Source organism: Leptopilina heterotoma, unplaced genomic scaffold (assembly GCF_015476425.1).
Source record: "Leptopilina heterotoma isolate Lh14 unplaced genomic scaffold, ASM1547642v1 Lhet_217, whole genome shotgun sequence".
Taxonomy (NCBI): Eukaryota; Metazoa; Arthropoda; class Insecta; order Hymenoptera; family Figitidae; genus Leptopilina; species Leptopilina heterotoma.
The window spans coordinates 1,522,238-1,538,043 of NW_025110934.1; the positions used below are offsets into that span (position 1 = coordinate 1,522,238).

General features: G+C 30.7%; 1 protein-coding gene across 1 annotated transcript; it reads left to right on the forward strand.

Annotated features, from left to right (window-relative positions):
* Positions 1-2,359: 2,359 nt before the first annotated feature.
* Positions 2,360-5,019, forward strand: LOC122501872. Its single transcript, XM_043611634.1, has 3 exons — positions 2,360-2,479; positions 3,118-3,472; positions 3,527-5,019. The coding sequence occupies exons 1-3, from the start codon at positions 2,360-2,362 to the stop codon at positions 5,017-5,019; spliced, it is 1,968 nt and encodes a 655-aa protein (XP_043467569.1).
* Positions 5,020-15,806: the final 10,787 nt, after the last annotated feature.

Here is a 15,806-nt window from a genome sequence, read left to right on the forward strand (position 1 = left end):
ATAAAGGCAGCCATTTTCTTTACGATGATTTTTGTGACACTCGTTCCGGTCTCGGGGCGCCTACGGCGCCCTCGACCTCCACTCGTGTCACAAAAATCACCGTAAAGAAATGGCTGCCTTTCTCCTCTTGTTGCTTAATATACTATTTATTACCCTAGTCGATTTTAAATTAGGGCAATTTTAAATTTACACGCTTTATCACAAATCAAAATAAATTAATTTCAATTTAATTTAGAAAAATTTTGAAAAATTTTCAATCATTAAAGATAAAAATTAATTTTTAGGGCCTAACACACACTATATACGGTCCTGAAACTATTCAATAATTTATTTAATTAATTCTATTCTTATTCAACTCAAAAAGGATAAAAATTTTGAAAATTTGTTAATTACTAACAAAAAGGGGGCACGTCTCCCATTTAATACGGCCCTGGTCCCTTTTAAAGTTTTCACAGTCTCGCGACAGAAATTTTCATCTCCTTTCCCAAGTCAAATTTCTCTTGTCAATTTCTGTATAAGTGATATTTTCGAGCCTACGTGATTAATTTCTGTCATGCGCAATAATTTCCCTAGTCGAAATTTTCCACTGACCGCCAATTTCTATGACGAAACTGAATTTGAAAAATGATGCGAAAAATTATCACTACGCGCATGCGGTATATGTCACGTGACTATTATAATTTTATTTAACACCAAGCACGTGTTGGCTAATTATTTAAATAACAATGGCAAAAATTATTTATCACTCGCGAAAAATAAAGAAAAATTCACTGATTCTAACAAAATTAAAATTATTGAAATCGTCCAGGCATTACACGAAATATTCAACTTCAAAAAAAAAATGTCTAAATTGAGGTTATGGCGTCTCTCGCCATGCCGTCAACAAAAATTCTCAAATGTAAAATTTTCTATTTTACACAATTATCTCCTCCTCTCCCAAGTCAAATACAATAAAAAGAACAATTTATATGTAAATCTCCTCCTCTCCCAAGTCACATATAGAAATACATATAAATTCTTCTCCTCTCCCAAGTCAAATAAAAAAAAATACATGTCACAAAAATTCAAGTCAAAAATTCACAAGTTAAATTTCATGGAATAATTTCTAGTCGTGTCTCAAAAATTTCCCAACAAATGTGCCCCACGTTGGGCGCCAAATTTTATGATTGTTCTTTTAATAATAAATTAAGAAATATATATATATATATAAATCTAAATAAATTAATAATTCCCTTATTCGTCACAAATCTGGTCTTTATAACCCACAAGGCGGTTGGACGCCAGTTAATTTTCTATTTAAAATTAACAAAAATAATTAGTCAAAATCTACTCAACAATAAAAAGGGAAAACTCATTAAAAGTATCTCAAAGGAGATTCCGTTGAGAAATATATGTTAAAAAAAAGGGAGACTTAACCTTTTTGAGACAAGACGACTGATAAAAATATTTCACTTACTTTTCTTTCCAATATAGTGGTAATCCAAATAAATAAATATATGTATTTCCAATGAACTTTTCTTTATTAGTCACTTGAAACAACTACTTATATTATCCACAGTCTTTAATATACTTATTTGTATAATCATTCAACTTAGCAAAATAAAAAGGAACTTAATACCTATATATATCAACTCTTCTCATACAAAATCCAAAAACATAACTCTCATTTTTCGTCTGCTACTCAAAAAAAAAAAAATAATAACCAATAATTTGTCAAAAAGGGAATTCTCATATTCCTTAGGCCATTATCACAATGTAAGGCGCGCGAAAATTTAAAATAAAACAAAAAGAATATTCTGAAGTCATTCTAAGTGATGAAACTATTTCGTCACAAATTATAACAACACCTACTTTATCTGCAATTACGGAGTTTCGGGTGATTAATGAGTCCTTTTCTTCAGATCACCACCCAATAATTTTACAAATACAACTAACCCCTACCTTTTATGTCTCTAATTCTACTAGATATAATCTGTCTAACGTGGATTGGATTCTTTTTCACACACTTATGGATGAATTTTCGAAGGGAATTAAAAACGATATAAATGAAAATAAAGAAACCCTTTTAATTGGAATGTATAATGGATTCATGAATGAGATTATCGTTAATTTAGTAAAATCGGGTGCTTATAAAAATAACAATAAAAATAAAAATCCTAAAAGAACTATATCAATATGGTGGAATGACGATTGCACTAGAGCAGTAAAAACTAGATCTCAGGCTAGGAAGGTCTTTCTATCGAATCAATCAGCGCAGGCACTCCAGATATATCTCGGAGTAGATTCTGAAACAAAAACTTTCCTAAGAAAACAAAAAGCTCTATCTTACCAATCTTTTTGTGAATCCATTAATCCTAGTATGGGCTTGAAACTAATATGGGGTATAATAAGAGGTTTTCAAGCCCGTAACACTTCAAGATCTACTGGAATATATAATGATCCTAATAACCCTGCAATTCTTAAACTCCAGAATGAACTCGTAAATGATAAAATAAAGAAAGTTCACTTCCCATTCCAAGATCCTACTCACACTGATGATCCGATGAATTCAACTTTTTCTGATTCAGAGTTTAATATTGCACTAATGAATTGTAAAAGGGACTCTGCACCAGGACTAGATGCGATTAGTTATAATATCATCAAGAATCTACCCTCTAGCGCAAAAACACTATTAATTGACCTATTCAATTATTTTTTTGCAAACAATAACTATCCAAATAATTGGAAGGACAATTTAATTCTATTTATCCCCAAACCAGAAGGAAAGGGATTTAACCAATTTCTTTGTCTTCCAATGTTTCAAAAATTTTTGAAAGATTGATCCACCGTAAATTGGAAATCTTATCGGAACATAATAGATGGCTTCCCCTAACACAATATGGTTCAAGGAAAGCCCGATCTTCTACAGATTGCTCTGCTATTCTCTATACTGATATTTTGCTTAGTTTTGAACAGAATCAAATGGTCCTGGCTTTGTCAATAGACATTAAGGGTGCCTACAATTCTGTTCGACCAGACATTCTCCTTCCCGAATTATGAAATAAAGGAACTCCTGCTAATATTTTGAATTTTATAAATTTTATCACATCCTCTCGTAACTTATACTTCTCTACACAGGATCGCAATCCACAAACAACGTATGTAGGTCTCCCTCAGGGTGGTGTTTTGTCGCATCTCCTTTATAATGTATACACTACCTCTATTCTCAATCATATTGGACCAAACACCAAAACAACAATATACGTTGATGATATTTTTTTATATGCTTCTTGTCATACTGTTCAGGAAGGATTAGCAGAATTACAACACTCTATAGAACTCCTCTCTGATTGGCTTGAATCAATTGGACTCATTATATCGATACCTAAATGTAACTTCTGTTTGTTTACTAAAGCACAGATCGATTACAGTGATATCTTTTTGGAAGTAAATGGTGTTCTAATTCCTTGTCAGAGGGAAATTAAGTATCTCGGTATAACTTTTGATTCTAAACTGAATTAGAGAAAACATATAGAAATAATTGTAGAAAAAACGGCTAAAGCTATCAACACCTTAAAAGCACTTGCTCGCGTTTCCCGGGGCGCATCTTCTGAATCCTTGTTGTTGGTTTTTAAGGGCCTGATTCGAGCATATCTTAAATGGGGTTCAGTGCTATTTATGGAGGCTGCTCAGTATTTCTTGAAAATTTTGGATACTCAACAATTTAAAGCATTGCGCATATTTTTGGGATGCATGTCCTCAACTCCCTTGTACTTTTTACTTGTTGAGTCTGGAGAAATACCTTTGGAAATGAGAAGAATTCTGTTGGCTAAACGTTTTATTGCAAGAAATTTTACATGGTCTGAAAACCCTCTTAGACCCAAATTAATCCTATTAAAAACTAGAATTGATAGAAATAATAGACCGAAACAATATATAATTAATTCAGGTATTTACAAAGTGTACACACAAATTGAAAGGGACTTGAATACTTGCTTTCCATCAAGACGACCATTGTATTTTGATTCTGAATGGACTTCTATAAATCTTAAAATAAATTCTAATATTACTTTGGGCTATGATCTTAAAGGATCACAGCAACCAGACATTAATCTTAACACCTTCCTAACTAACAATTTTCCACATGCAGTGCATGTATATACTGACGGTTCTTCCAACCCCCAAAGGAAAAAAGCTGGGGCTGGATTTTATATTTCCCAATTGAATATTCGATATGGTGTTCCGGTCGTTGAATCCTCTTCCCCGCTCACAACAGAATTATATGCCATATACATTTCTGTAAAATACATAATCACAGAAAACATTACACAAGCTGTAATAATTACAGACTCTCTCGACTCAATAAATTTAATAAACAAAAGACACTATCTTGCACACTCTGACTCAGTTATTCCCCATAGAATTGCTGATTTAATCACACAAACACAAAATGACACAAGAATTGACTTTATTTGGATTCCAGCACATAGTAGTAGTAAGGGTAATAATATAGCAGATAGGATTGCTAAAGATGCATCTGCTCTTCCATTCATTCAGAAAAAGATTGCCTCTCTTAATGATTTATTTTCTAAATTCAAGCAATACAATAACATACAAAAAGCACAATTATGGCCTTATAAAAACACTACAATTACAGCAAATAGAGTACTACAAAAAATACAATACAAAACCAAAAGACCTTGGTTTTGTGGATTAGAGCTGCCTAGAGGTTGCACTACACTAATAACGCGATTAAGGATTAATCATATATGTACAGCGGAACATTTTGAAAAGATGAAATGGAATTTGCCCATGGAATGTAACTGCGGGGAGGCCCAAAAAACATTGACTCATTTATTAAATGACTGCCCTTTGTTATCTCCGGGACGACCTGAATTTTTTAGTTACTTGAATTCCCTCTCGGGAATTCTCACTACTCCACTTGCAAATCTGGATAATTTTATCTTTCAACCTACAAAAGAACTGGCAGCCGCCATCCATAAATTTTTTAATCAACAGGATTCTAAGGTTATTATTTGAATTAAAAAAAAATAATAAATAAATAAATAAATTAAGTCTAAATTGAAAGCATTAAATTTCTCTAAATATATATAAATCAAAAAAAAAAATAATAATAATAAATAAATAATCTTCCTTAACTAATCCTAATTTAATCCTTTCCATAAATGCAAACAAATTCAAATAAAAATTACTTAACAAATGGACTTAAAATTGCTATAATATGATGACCTATGAACGGACCTTTATGCAAGAAAGTATGATTCAACTGGACAAAATTCTGTCCATATACGTGATACTATGTGTACAAAACTTAAACTGAAATTATAAGCGAATCTATGAGTTTTATTTATGGCCACATGATATTATCAAAAGGCCACTTAACAAGAAGAAGAAGAAGAAGAAGAAATTTCGGAGCGATAGCTTGTGTTTAATAAATTTGCTGCTTGCGTTCTTTGAAGATTTTTTTTGAGAAGTTTGAAAGTGAAAATTTGTTAAAAGCATTCTGTTCTGTGTCGATGAAATTGAAATGAAGGAGGTTCACGTTAGTGTTGAGAAGCTTAGTGCTTCGATTACCAAATATGTGTCTTCGTGGGAGGAAGTCGAGTTTGGCAGTACGAATTCCGATTCGTTGTATAAGAAAGTAAGTGTCCTTTACATAATTGTATTATTATATTTTGTTGATTTTTACTTTTAATGTTAAGTTCGGTGTCAAATCTAGATTGTGGGTTTAAAATATAAATATTATTGTTTTATAATTTTTCATTTTCAATATTCATAATTTATTATTGTTATTTACAAAATTTACAACTCTTCATTATTTTTTCACATTAATAATTATTACATTATTTTGATTATATATTAATATTTTTTAATATTAATCGTTTAATTATGCATTTTATGTCAAATAACTATTATGTAAAATGCGTTTATATATGTGTATACCTTCGCCAGACAGATAGACAGATCTAGTCTAGACTCCACTCCGCCTGGCGGGAGTTAGGCACTTCCCCAGGCGATCAATTGTTAGTCATTCATTGCGGAGGCTCATGCTTGTTCCCAAAATCTTTTTTGACCAAATAGTTATTTGATATAAAACTACATAACTTAAAATTTACATAATATGAACATTTTTTCATAAATTTCATTGCACACAAAAATCATTTAACATAAATTTCTGAATGCGGTATATGGACCTCCTAACCTCAAAATTTATGTAAATATTACATATCCCGTATCCTTCGGAGAAAACACCTCTTTTTTAGATCATTTTTCAATGCTTAACCAATTTTGAACTGTTTCTCTGATTAACCCTACAGATTTTTTAAAAATATAGTTTAAACTCTGTAAAATAAGTATGTTTACTTTAAAATCCTTACACGGAAAGACTTTGTGTTTCAAAATTTAATATGATCATGTCAAACAGGGGAAAACGATGTTTTTATGTTATTTAATCGTATTAATGTATCAACTATTAATATGGTTTATACTAAAGATTGGCACGGACCATACTAATTTTTTGTATTACTTTGTTAAAAGCTGATACGTTCGTACGATTAAATAACATAAAAACATCGTTTTCCCTTGTTTCAAATGCATAATATTAAAGTTTGAAATAAATTCTATTAATTTTTGAAACAAAAAGTTTTTCAGTGTATAAAAAGTATTAAACAATAGATAAAAATCTTTTTGCAAAAAATCGTAGGATCAAAATGACCCCATGTGTTCTCCGAGGGGTACCCGACTTAGTTGTGCTTAGACCTTAAAATATACCAAAAGTCTTTTCAAGACAGTTGTCCATATGAAGAAAGACTAAGGAATATCATCTTCGGGAGTGGGGGTATAGCTCAGGCGGACCTAAAAGTTTTCGATAGTTAACAGTTTAGAAGTTAAAATGTTTAGAAGTTAACAGTTATTGTTTTTAATAAACGTCTATCTTCAATTTAACATATTTATCAGAGTGGCCACATGTTAGTAAATTCAGGAAAATGTCAGGGAAAAAAAATTTTGTCATAGTAAAGTCAGGGAAATGATAGGAAAAAAAATTTTTTTGTCTGTAAAGTCAGGGAAATGTCGGGAAAAATTTTTTTTGCAGGGTAATTAAGAAAATTGAGACTTTTTTATATTTTCATATAAAAAAAAATTTGTCAGGGAAAGTAATTTTTATGTCAATAAATTGTCAGGGAAATTGATAAACCAAAAGTTGTGACCACTCTGATTTATATTTATATATTATTTATTGGAGACGTTATAATTATATTTATTTTACGCTTATTGTGTAAAAATTTTAATATTAAAAAAATATTTTATTTTTTTCTAAATAATTCTTTAACTTACGATACTAAAATAAACGACAAAAATTTTTCTATTTATAATTGCTCGAGCTTGCAAATTAAATATAAATTCACTGTTTTTTTAAATCAAGGAACAATCGAATTTAACGAAAAATTTAGCGAACCATATACATAATAATATTGCATAGGAATGATTTTAATTTTATCAAAATGTGCACACATACTAATAATATTTGTAGGTTATAAAAGAAATAAAGTAAATAACAGCTGACTACGTAGAAAATGAGTCATGCGCATGACACAGTCGAATCCCAAATTCATGTAGGTATTTAGAGTGCAGCTTCGAACTTTTGAAAATTTTTAGGTCTTACCTCTACTCTCGAAGATGACACTCCTTGTAGTCTTACTTTACGGTTGTCCAGAATTGCCTTTAAAAGTACTACTTTATTTGTCCAAAACAAATTCAAAAAATCACTGTTTCATGTTAATGGCAATAAATATTATTTTGAAAAGTGTCATTATTTTATATTTTAACAACATTGTTTCTATTCCCAATCATTTCACAAGCATTTAAAATTTTTTTTGGAGATTTTGAACATCTAGAACTAGAAGGTACTACATTTTTGTCCTTACACGCAAGCACTGAAAGCGCATTGTGATGCTATACTTTACCTGCAAAGAAATGTTCAAAAAATCGCTTATAACTCGTAAGTTTTAACCGAATTTTACTTTTTGGAAAATTATAAGTTGTAAATTTGTAATAATATTGAAAATTTTTTAATATTATTTAATCTATTTGGTTATGACATTGATTTTATCAATGCTTCTAATTGTGTTATGTTGAACATTATACTTAAGCACTATTTTAGGTATGTCGTGATTTGAAACGCCCAATCAAGAATTCAACAAGAATGAAGTTCCTAAGGACCTGGGAGAAGAATTATGGCAATATTCATGAATTGGTGATGAAATTACTACAACCGAAGAAGCCAAATACTGTCATACCAATGGATGTGGAGGACTACCCAATGGACCAAGATGAAAAATCATCAAAGGAGGATATGAACCCGATGGACGAGGAACGTAAACCGATGGACAAGGAGGTCAACGCAGCAGAGGAGCATCCAGAAACCATTAATCTTAACGCAGAGATAGACACCTCTACATTTAATGAGGTACATATTATGAATGATATTACTAATGAAAATTTTACAATTAAGACAAGTCATAATCCAGAATCTACTTCTCCAATTTCTTCGAATCCAGAAACTTTAAAGCAGTATTCCATTTTTTCTTCAAAAAACAATAATTTTTTAAACAATAGTATAGTAGAATCAAATTTAAATTCTTTTATTGGAGGCAATGTAGAAAAGTCTGAAATTGATTTAAATGTTCGAAACGATGTTTTTGAATATTCAACAGATGATATAGATAGTCGAAGTGATTCCGAAGAGTATGTCAGTGATGACGACTTGGAAGATAGCGATGACGATGACGATACAGATGTTGAAATGAAGGAACATGATTATTTAAATAAAACAGAAGTAAAACGACCTTCAGTATCACATAAATTAAAAGCTACATTTTCAGAAGACAGGGGTCAATTTCAATTAAATTCGAAAATTTATGATGAAAATGGAGAAGTAGATAAGAATTTACTTCGCTATTGCTTAAAGGATGCATTACATTTGCAATATCACTTGTGTTCTTCGTTTTTATGGTTTTCGTAAAAATAAAGAATGTTACGTATTATATGCTAAATGTAGATACAATTCACATGGACAAAGATTTAAAATTGATATTCCTTTAAAACAAGAGTTAGTGTTTTTATATAGTACAAAAAGTAAGGAAGTAATTCATAAAGGTCCAAAATTATTTTATCCATTATCGGGACAGGAACGGCTTGAAGTCAGATCCAAGCTTCAGTTTGAGACTCCGCGTAATTTGCAATTTAAAATATCCAGTAACACTAACGAAGAATTTGTTCTTGATGGAAACATGCAGCATCTGAAAATGCTTACTACATATCAGAAAGCAAGTTCAGATGAAAAATGTAAATATGACTTGATTTTGGTATCTAAAGATATTTCTGATTTAATGCAGCAACGAAAAAATGATTCCGAAGAAAGTGATCCGTACGTTAGGTTTGCTTCCGATCCTTTAAATATTCATATGTATACGCGAAAACAGTTGTATCTCGTAAAGCCAGGAATAATTATTGTATTACATTTAGATGCAACGGGTAGCATAATCAGGAATCCGTTAGGTTATGATTACAAGAGTGTTATGTATTATGCATTCGTAGCAAGATTTTTAAACGCAACAATACCTTTGGCAGAAATGATCTGGGCAAAACATGACACAGTTACAATAAGTACTTTTTTAAAATATTATAGAGCTTTTGTAGAACGGGAAGGGTATACTTGGCATACATTTCCAATTGTTGTCGTTGATTGGACTTGGGCGTACATTCATGGTATAATGTTAGAATGGAGTGATACAGATATATATGAATATTTAAAGGTTTGCTACAAATGCGCAACCAAAAACATTCCTCTTCCGCGTCGATTTGTTATCGTGCAAACTTGCTGTGCACATTTTATGAAACGTGTCGCGAAATTCATTGATGATCATTTTCCAGAGTTTGAAGGTCGTAGTAGTAATTAATTGTATGGGTTTCATTTTAACTTGTAAAGAAATTGAAGATGTAGATGTCATTTTTGAAAGTTTGTTAATAATTTTACTGTCTCCGGATGAAACGTCAGCCTCTTGTGAAATCAGCAAGTTAGCACGATTTAGCAAACATGGTTTTGATCATCCAACAAAAGAAGACGTAAAAGAATTCTTTTATAATGAAACATCTGATAGTATTGTCGTAAATTCTCCGTTTTACCACCGTTATCACCAATTAGAAGAAAAAATACAATCGCGTACGCGTATACCTTTAGATAATGAAAAAGTATCAAATGAAATGTACAATCCTCTTTTAGCCGAACGAATCACTCGGCACTTTATGCCTTTTCTGTACATGTGGTCCGGAATTATTACACAGGCACACAAAAACAATAAAAAAGTCAAAACCCAGAGGTCACACCCCCCTATCCCCATGTTTTTGGGGTCGTTGAAACCGAATATGACCATGACAAATTTTTTTCATCGGCCATTTTCCCGCTCCCACCCCCTTACACCTGCTCCCGGGGGTTGGAATTTTAGTTTTAAAAAAAGTGGAGTAGGGTATCTATTCCTATGTTTTTTGGGTCGCTAAAACCAAAAAAGACTACCAAAAACAAATTCTTTCCTCCCTTAACCCCCTACAACCCTCTTAACACCCGAAAGGTGGGGGGTCAAAATTCGAATTTTCACGAAAAGTCGATTACGGTGTCTAAACCTACGTTTTTTGGGTCGCTGAAACCAAAAACGACTACCAAAATCAAATCCTTTCCTCCATCGACCCCCTACAACCCCCTGCAATAATTTTTGATAATTAATATTTAATTTTCAATTTCCGAAAAATCGGTTCGTTTTATTTGAAAAACATTATTGCAGGGAGTTGTAGGGGGTGGGGGGTGGAAAGGATTTGATTTTAGTAGTCTTTTTTGGTTTTCAGCGACCCAAAAAACGTAGGTTTAGACACCGTAATCGACTTTTCGTGAAAATTCGAATTTCGACCCCCCACCTTTCGGATGTTAAGGGGGTTGTAGGGGATTAAGGGAGGGAAGAATTTGTTTTTGGTAGTCTTTTTTGGTTTTAGCGACCCAAAAAACATAGGAATAGACACCCTACTCCACTTTTTTTTAAACTGAAATTCCAACCCCCGGGAGCAGGTGCAAGGGGGTGGAAGCGGGAAAATGGCCGATGTAAAAAATTTTTCATGGTCATATTCGGTGTCAGCGACCCCAAAAACATGGGGATAGGGGGGTGTAACCTCTGGGTTTTGACTTTTTTATTTTTTTGTGTGCCTGTGTTATTAAACATGTTTTACCTAACACGTCAAGATTAAGCAACGCGTTTGTAGAGTCGTATTTTAGAGTAACCGAAGAAGTACTTCTAGAAGGCGAAACTGAACTTTCAGCTGCACGTTTTATTAGAAGATCTAAAAAACGTGTACAAGATTTACTTAAACAAGAAAAATTTAAAACACCACTGATAAACGCTAAAGTGCCGAATCCTTTGTATCCTGAAGATAAAAATTTATCTCAAAATACTTATCTCATTATTCCGGAACCTTTGAACCCCGCTGCAAATGAATCATGGAGTAAAAAAAGTAAAAAAGTAAAACCTCGTAGAAGATTAAATTATTTAGACTCGTTTACATTTGTAAAAAGAAAAGATATTACTATTAAAAAAAAGGGGAAAAAATGTAAAGAATCCCAAAGTTTTTTTTGTTGAAAAATCGCAACAAAAGAAACAGAAGGAATTTTTACATTCAAAGGATCTAGAAAATGATTTGAACAGTCGCGAAACACAATCAGAATTATCAAAAGTAAATTTACATCAATTAAACAATGAATTAGTAGAGTGTAACTTGATAAAACAAGAATCCATCGTTTCAATAGTTAGACAACCAATTTCAGAAACTTGGTCAAATGCGCGATCTTCTTTACTTGATCAAAGTGAAAATTCAATTCACGAAATGGAAATCGGTAATGGTCTTTTTCCAGATGTTCCCTATTATCTAGATGCTAATTTAGAACAAGACATAACTTTCGGATGTTTCAAACCTTCAAAGTCGCTAACTGTTTTACCATATTCATATGACATACATTTGTATCTTCAACAAATGCAAACTTTAAAAGATCGTAAATGGATATATGGAAGTGTAATTGACTCTTATTCAATAAAAGTGATGCAAAACGTTAGTAATTACAGTTATTTTACAACTTACGGATCAAGTTTTATTTTTAGTGGAAGAAGTCTTCGATTTATTCCCGAAGATAGTTCTTTATACACAATGACAATACCAACGAATGGTAAAATTTTATGCCCCTATTTATTTAAAGATCATTGGCGATTGCTTATTTTAAATTTAGATGAAGGGACATTAAATGTTATTAATCCTATTAAAATTACAAAAAAAGGAGAAAAAGCTGCAGCTACAGAGGAAAAACGTGTAAAGGAAGCATTCGAGCGATTCCTAAAAGGGTGCCCTGAGCATTCCTCATTTCACAAGTTGAGAAGCATTCATTGGAAAGTTATGAGATGGAATCAAACTCGTCCTTTTCAAGATGATAGCTACAACTGCGGAGTATTTGTTATGCATTATATAGCAAGTATTGCGAATGGAAAAGAGATGAGTGTAGACTGGAATCCTTCTTCTTATAGGCATAAAGTAGCTGAATTCTTGTTAAAAACATCTGATGACATTAGACCAATCTGCATATATTGCTTTATAATACATGCAGAAGATGAGGTTGTCATGTGTACTTTTTGCAGAAGATTTGCTCATGTTTCTTGTATACCTGGAAAGAAGAAGGATATATCCGAATGGGAAGACAGCTCTATTCAAATGAAATGTTTACTTTGCAATAATCGTCCAAGAAGCTGGATGCGATATCCCAGGCAGTTTAGCAGACATAATAATTAAAAAAAGAAACTAAAGTAATTAAAAATAATTTTTTAAATCAGAATATTACTAGATTAAAATGTGATTACATTTTTACGAAACGTTTTACATCACTTAATAAATTCTTAAAAAATATTTTTCATTACTACATAAAAAAGCATAAAATGTTGAAGAAACAAATGTTTGTGAAAACATCATATTTCAAATTTAAAATTTGGTTGATAATTATTCAATTTTCATAAACTGTATATTTATCTTAACTAAACTTCTGTGAAAGGAATTTAAAAATGACATCAAGCGTCCCAAAGCAGTGAAATTAAAACCACGTTAAATCTATTTATTTTTAACGGCTATTATATTTGTTGCCATTATTTACGTAGGCAAAGGATTCTTATATTTTTAGATATGATAATTACCGTTTTTAGCACAATTTTTAATAATTGCATAATCGACAAATGTTAATTACGACTTTTTTAACATACGAACATTTTCGAAGAGATCATTTTTTATTATTTACTGCTGCTAACAATTTAAATTAATAATTTTTAAAAATATTTACTCCATTAGACTAAAATTATCTAATAAGAAATAACAAAATTATTGAATTAAGAAATTATTAGTATACATAATTATCAAGATTTTTTATTAAGTAGACCTTATTTAATAATTGTTGTAAATAGTCAATCATAAAAACTTATTATCTATCATGTATATTATGTTAAATATGTTAAAGAAATTACATTTAATACAAATATCCCCTCTACACTTACCTATTAATTTTTATCTTTACATAAAATGTATATTCTTTGTAGTTTAAAAACATATAACCGACACTTACCTATATTAATTTTTATCTTCACATTAAATAAATAGTCTTTGTAGTTTAAAACTATATAACCTACACTTATCTATTATTTTATATTTTTACATTTAATGTATATTGTTTGTAGTTTAAAACTATATAAAAATGTAAAAAACATGTATATAATAAAAATTTAAATAAAGCACAAATTCTAAACACACCAGTACTGTTCCGGTATCGTAAGATGCAATAACTCAGTGAAATGTAGGTAACTTTTTATCAACTTGGAAAAATTAATAACATTACTAATTTCATTATGTTTGCAGAAACATCATGGAGATTAACAAAAATATCAATTTTTTAAAGGAAGAAAAATGCAGACTACTAAAGTTGAGTATTACGATTCAAAACTACTCAAAACTACTGCCAGTCCTAAGTCTGGAAAAAGTGTGAAGAGAAAATGATGCAAATTAACCAAATAACAAAATTGAGGAATCATCATCATCAGGAATTAAGTGTATTACTATGTAGTGTATTATGAATGAAGATTTGTATGTATTTAAATAAAATTATAATTAATAATAAATGTAAAAAAAATTACATAATTTTTTAGGATAAATTTTCCTTCTTATATTTCCTAAAATAGTTACAGAAATTAAAAAAATAATTTCACGAAAAATAAACTAAAATGCCAGATTGAAAAACAGAATAAACTTTTAAAACGAAAGGGCTAATATCAGTATGAGTATCAGTATGAGTGTCTTGAGGCCGCCTAATACTACAAGACTGGTTGTAGTAAATGCGTTCTAGAGTATGGTCTGTACTTCGATCAGGCAAATTATTATTATTTTTATATATTTTTAAACACGCCTGTATTCAAACAATGCTGCCGGTCTTAAGCCCGGATAAAGTGTGAAAGAAAAATACATTGAAATAAAAGAGCCTACCTTTAGAAAGAAATTTGCTAATTAAAACTGAAATACAAAAAATAACGTTTTTAAAGGTATAATTTTAATTTCATATAAATCTGAATTAATAACTTATAACTATTGAAGTAGAACTGATTCCTGTACTGAATAAAGAAATTAAAAGTTTTAAATAATTAATATTACTTAAAAAAATTTATGTTAACCCATTAAGGACGGGATGTTCAAAATTTGTACACAATGTTTAAGGATATATTTCAATGATAAAATGCTACGAGAAAATTTTTTGAGTACACATTTCTTATGTGTAAAGAGTTCCTCTTTCGAATGGCGTGCTAAAAAAAAACTAAAAAATGTTAAATAAACAATTTATTTAACAATTTATAACAAAAAACACGATTTTTTAAGAATTTTAAATTGGTTTTTTAAATTTTTTTATAGCTTAACCCTTCAGCATATCTCCTACTCTTATAAATATCGCGTCAAAAATAGTTGGGCTACAAGATAGGACTATTTTGGGAATTAAATTTTTAAATGGCTGCCACAAAATGGCGACCAAAGTTACTTTTTTTAAACAATATTATAAGCAAATGGAGGAAATTTTAAAAAATATTTAACTTTGCTTGAAACTTGTCACTCGGGGGTTTTTGGGGTCGGTGATGACGAATATGACCTTATTTTTTAAAAATTCAAAATGGCGGATCCAATATGGCGGACGGTAAATTTAAAAAATGATTGCATTCTCTTGAAACTTGTCACTTGGGGGTTTTTGGGGTCGCTGATTTCGAATATAACCTTATATTTTGAAAATTCAAAATGGCGGATCCAATATGGCGGACTTATTTTTAAAAATCATACAAATTCTCATGAAACTTCTTACTCAGGGGTTTTTGGGTTCGCTGGTTACGAATATAACCTTAGATTTCAAAAATTCAAAATGGCGGATTCAATATGGCAGACGACAAATTTAAAAAATGATTGTATTCTCTTGAAACTTGTCACTCGGGGGTTTTTGGGGTCGCTGATGATGAATTTGACCTTGTTTTTTCAAAAATTTCAAAAGGGTGGATTCAAAATGGCGTACGAAAAACTTTTTAAATGATTGTATTCTCACCGCGTAGAGTTAAACCGTTTTTAAAAAATCTTTTTTTTTATTTTTAAAAATGTTTTAATATTTTTGTTGCCTTTTATATTTTTTAAACATTATTTAGAAAATTTGTAAT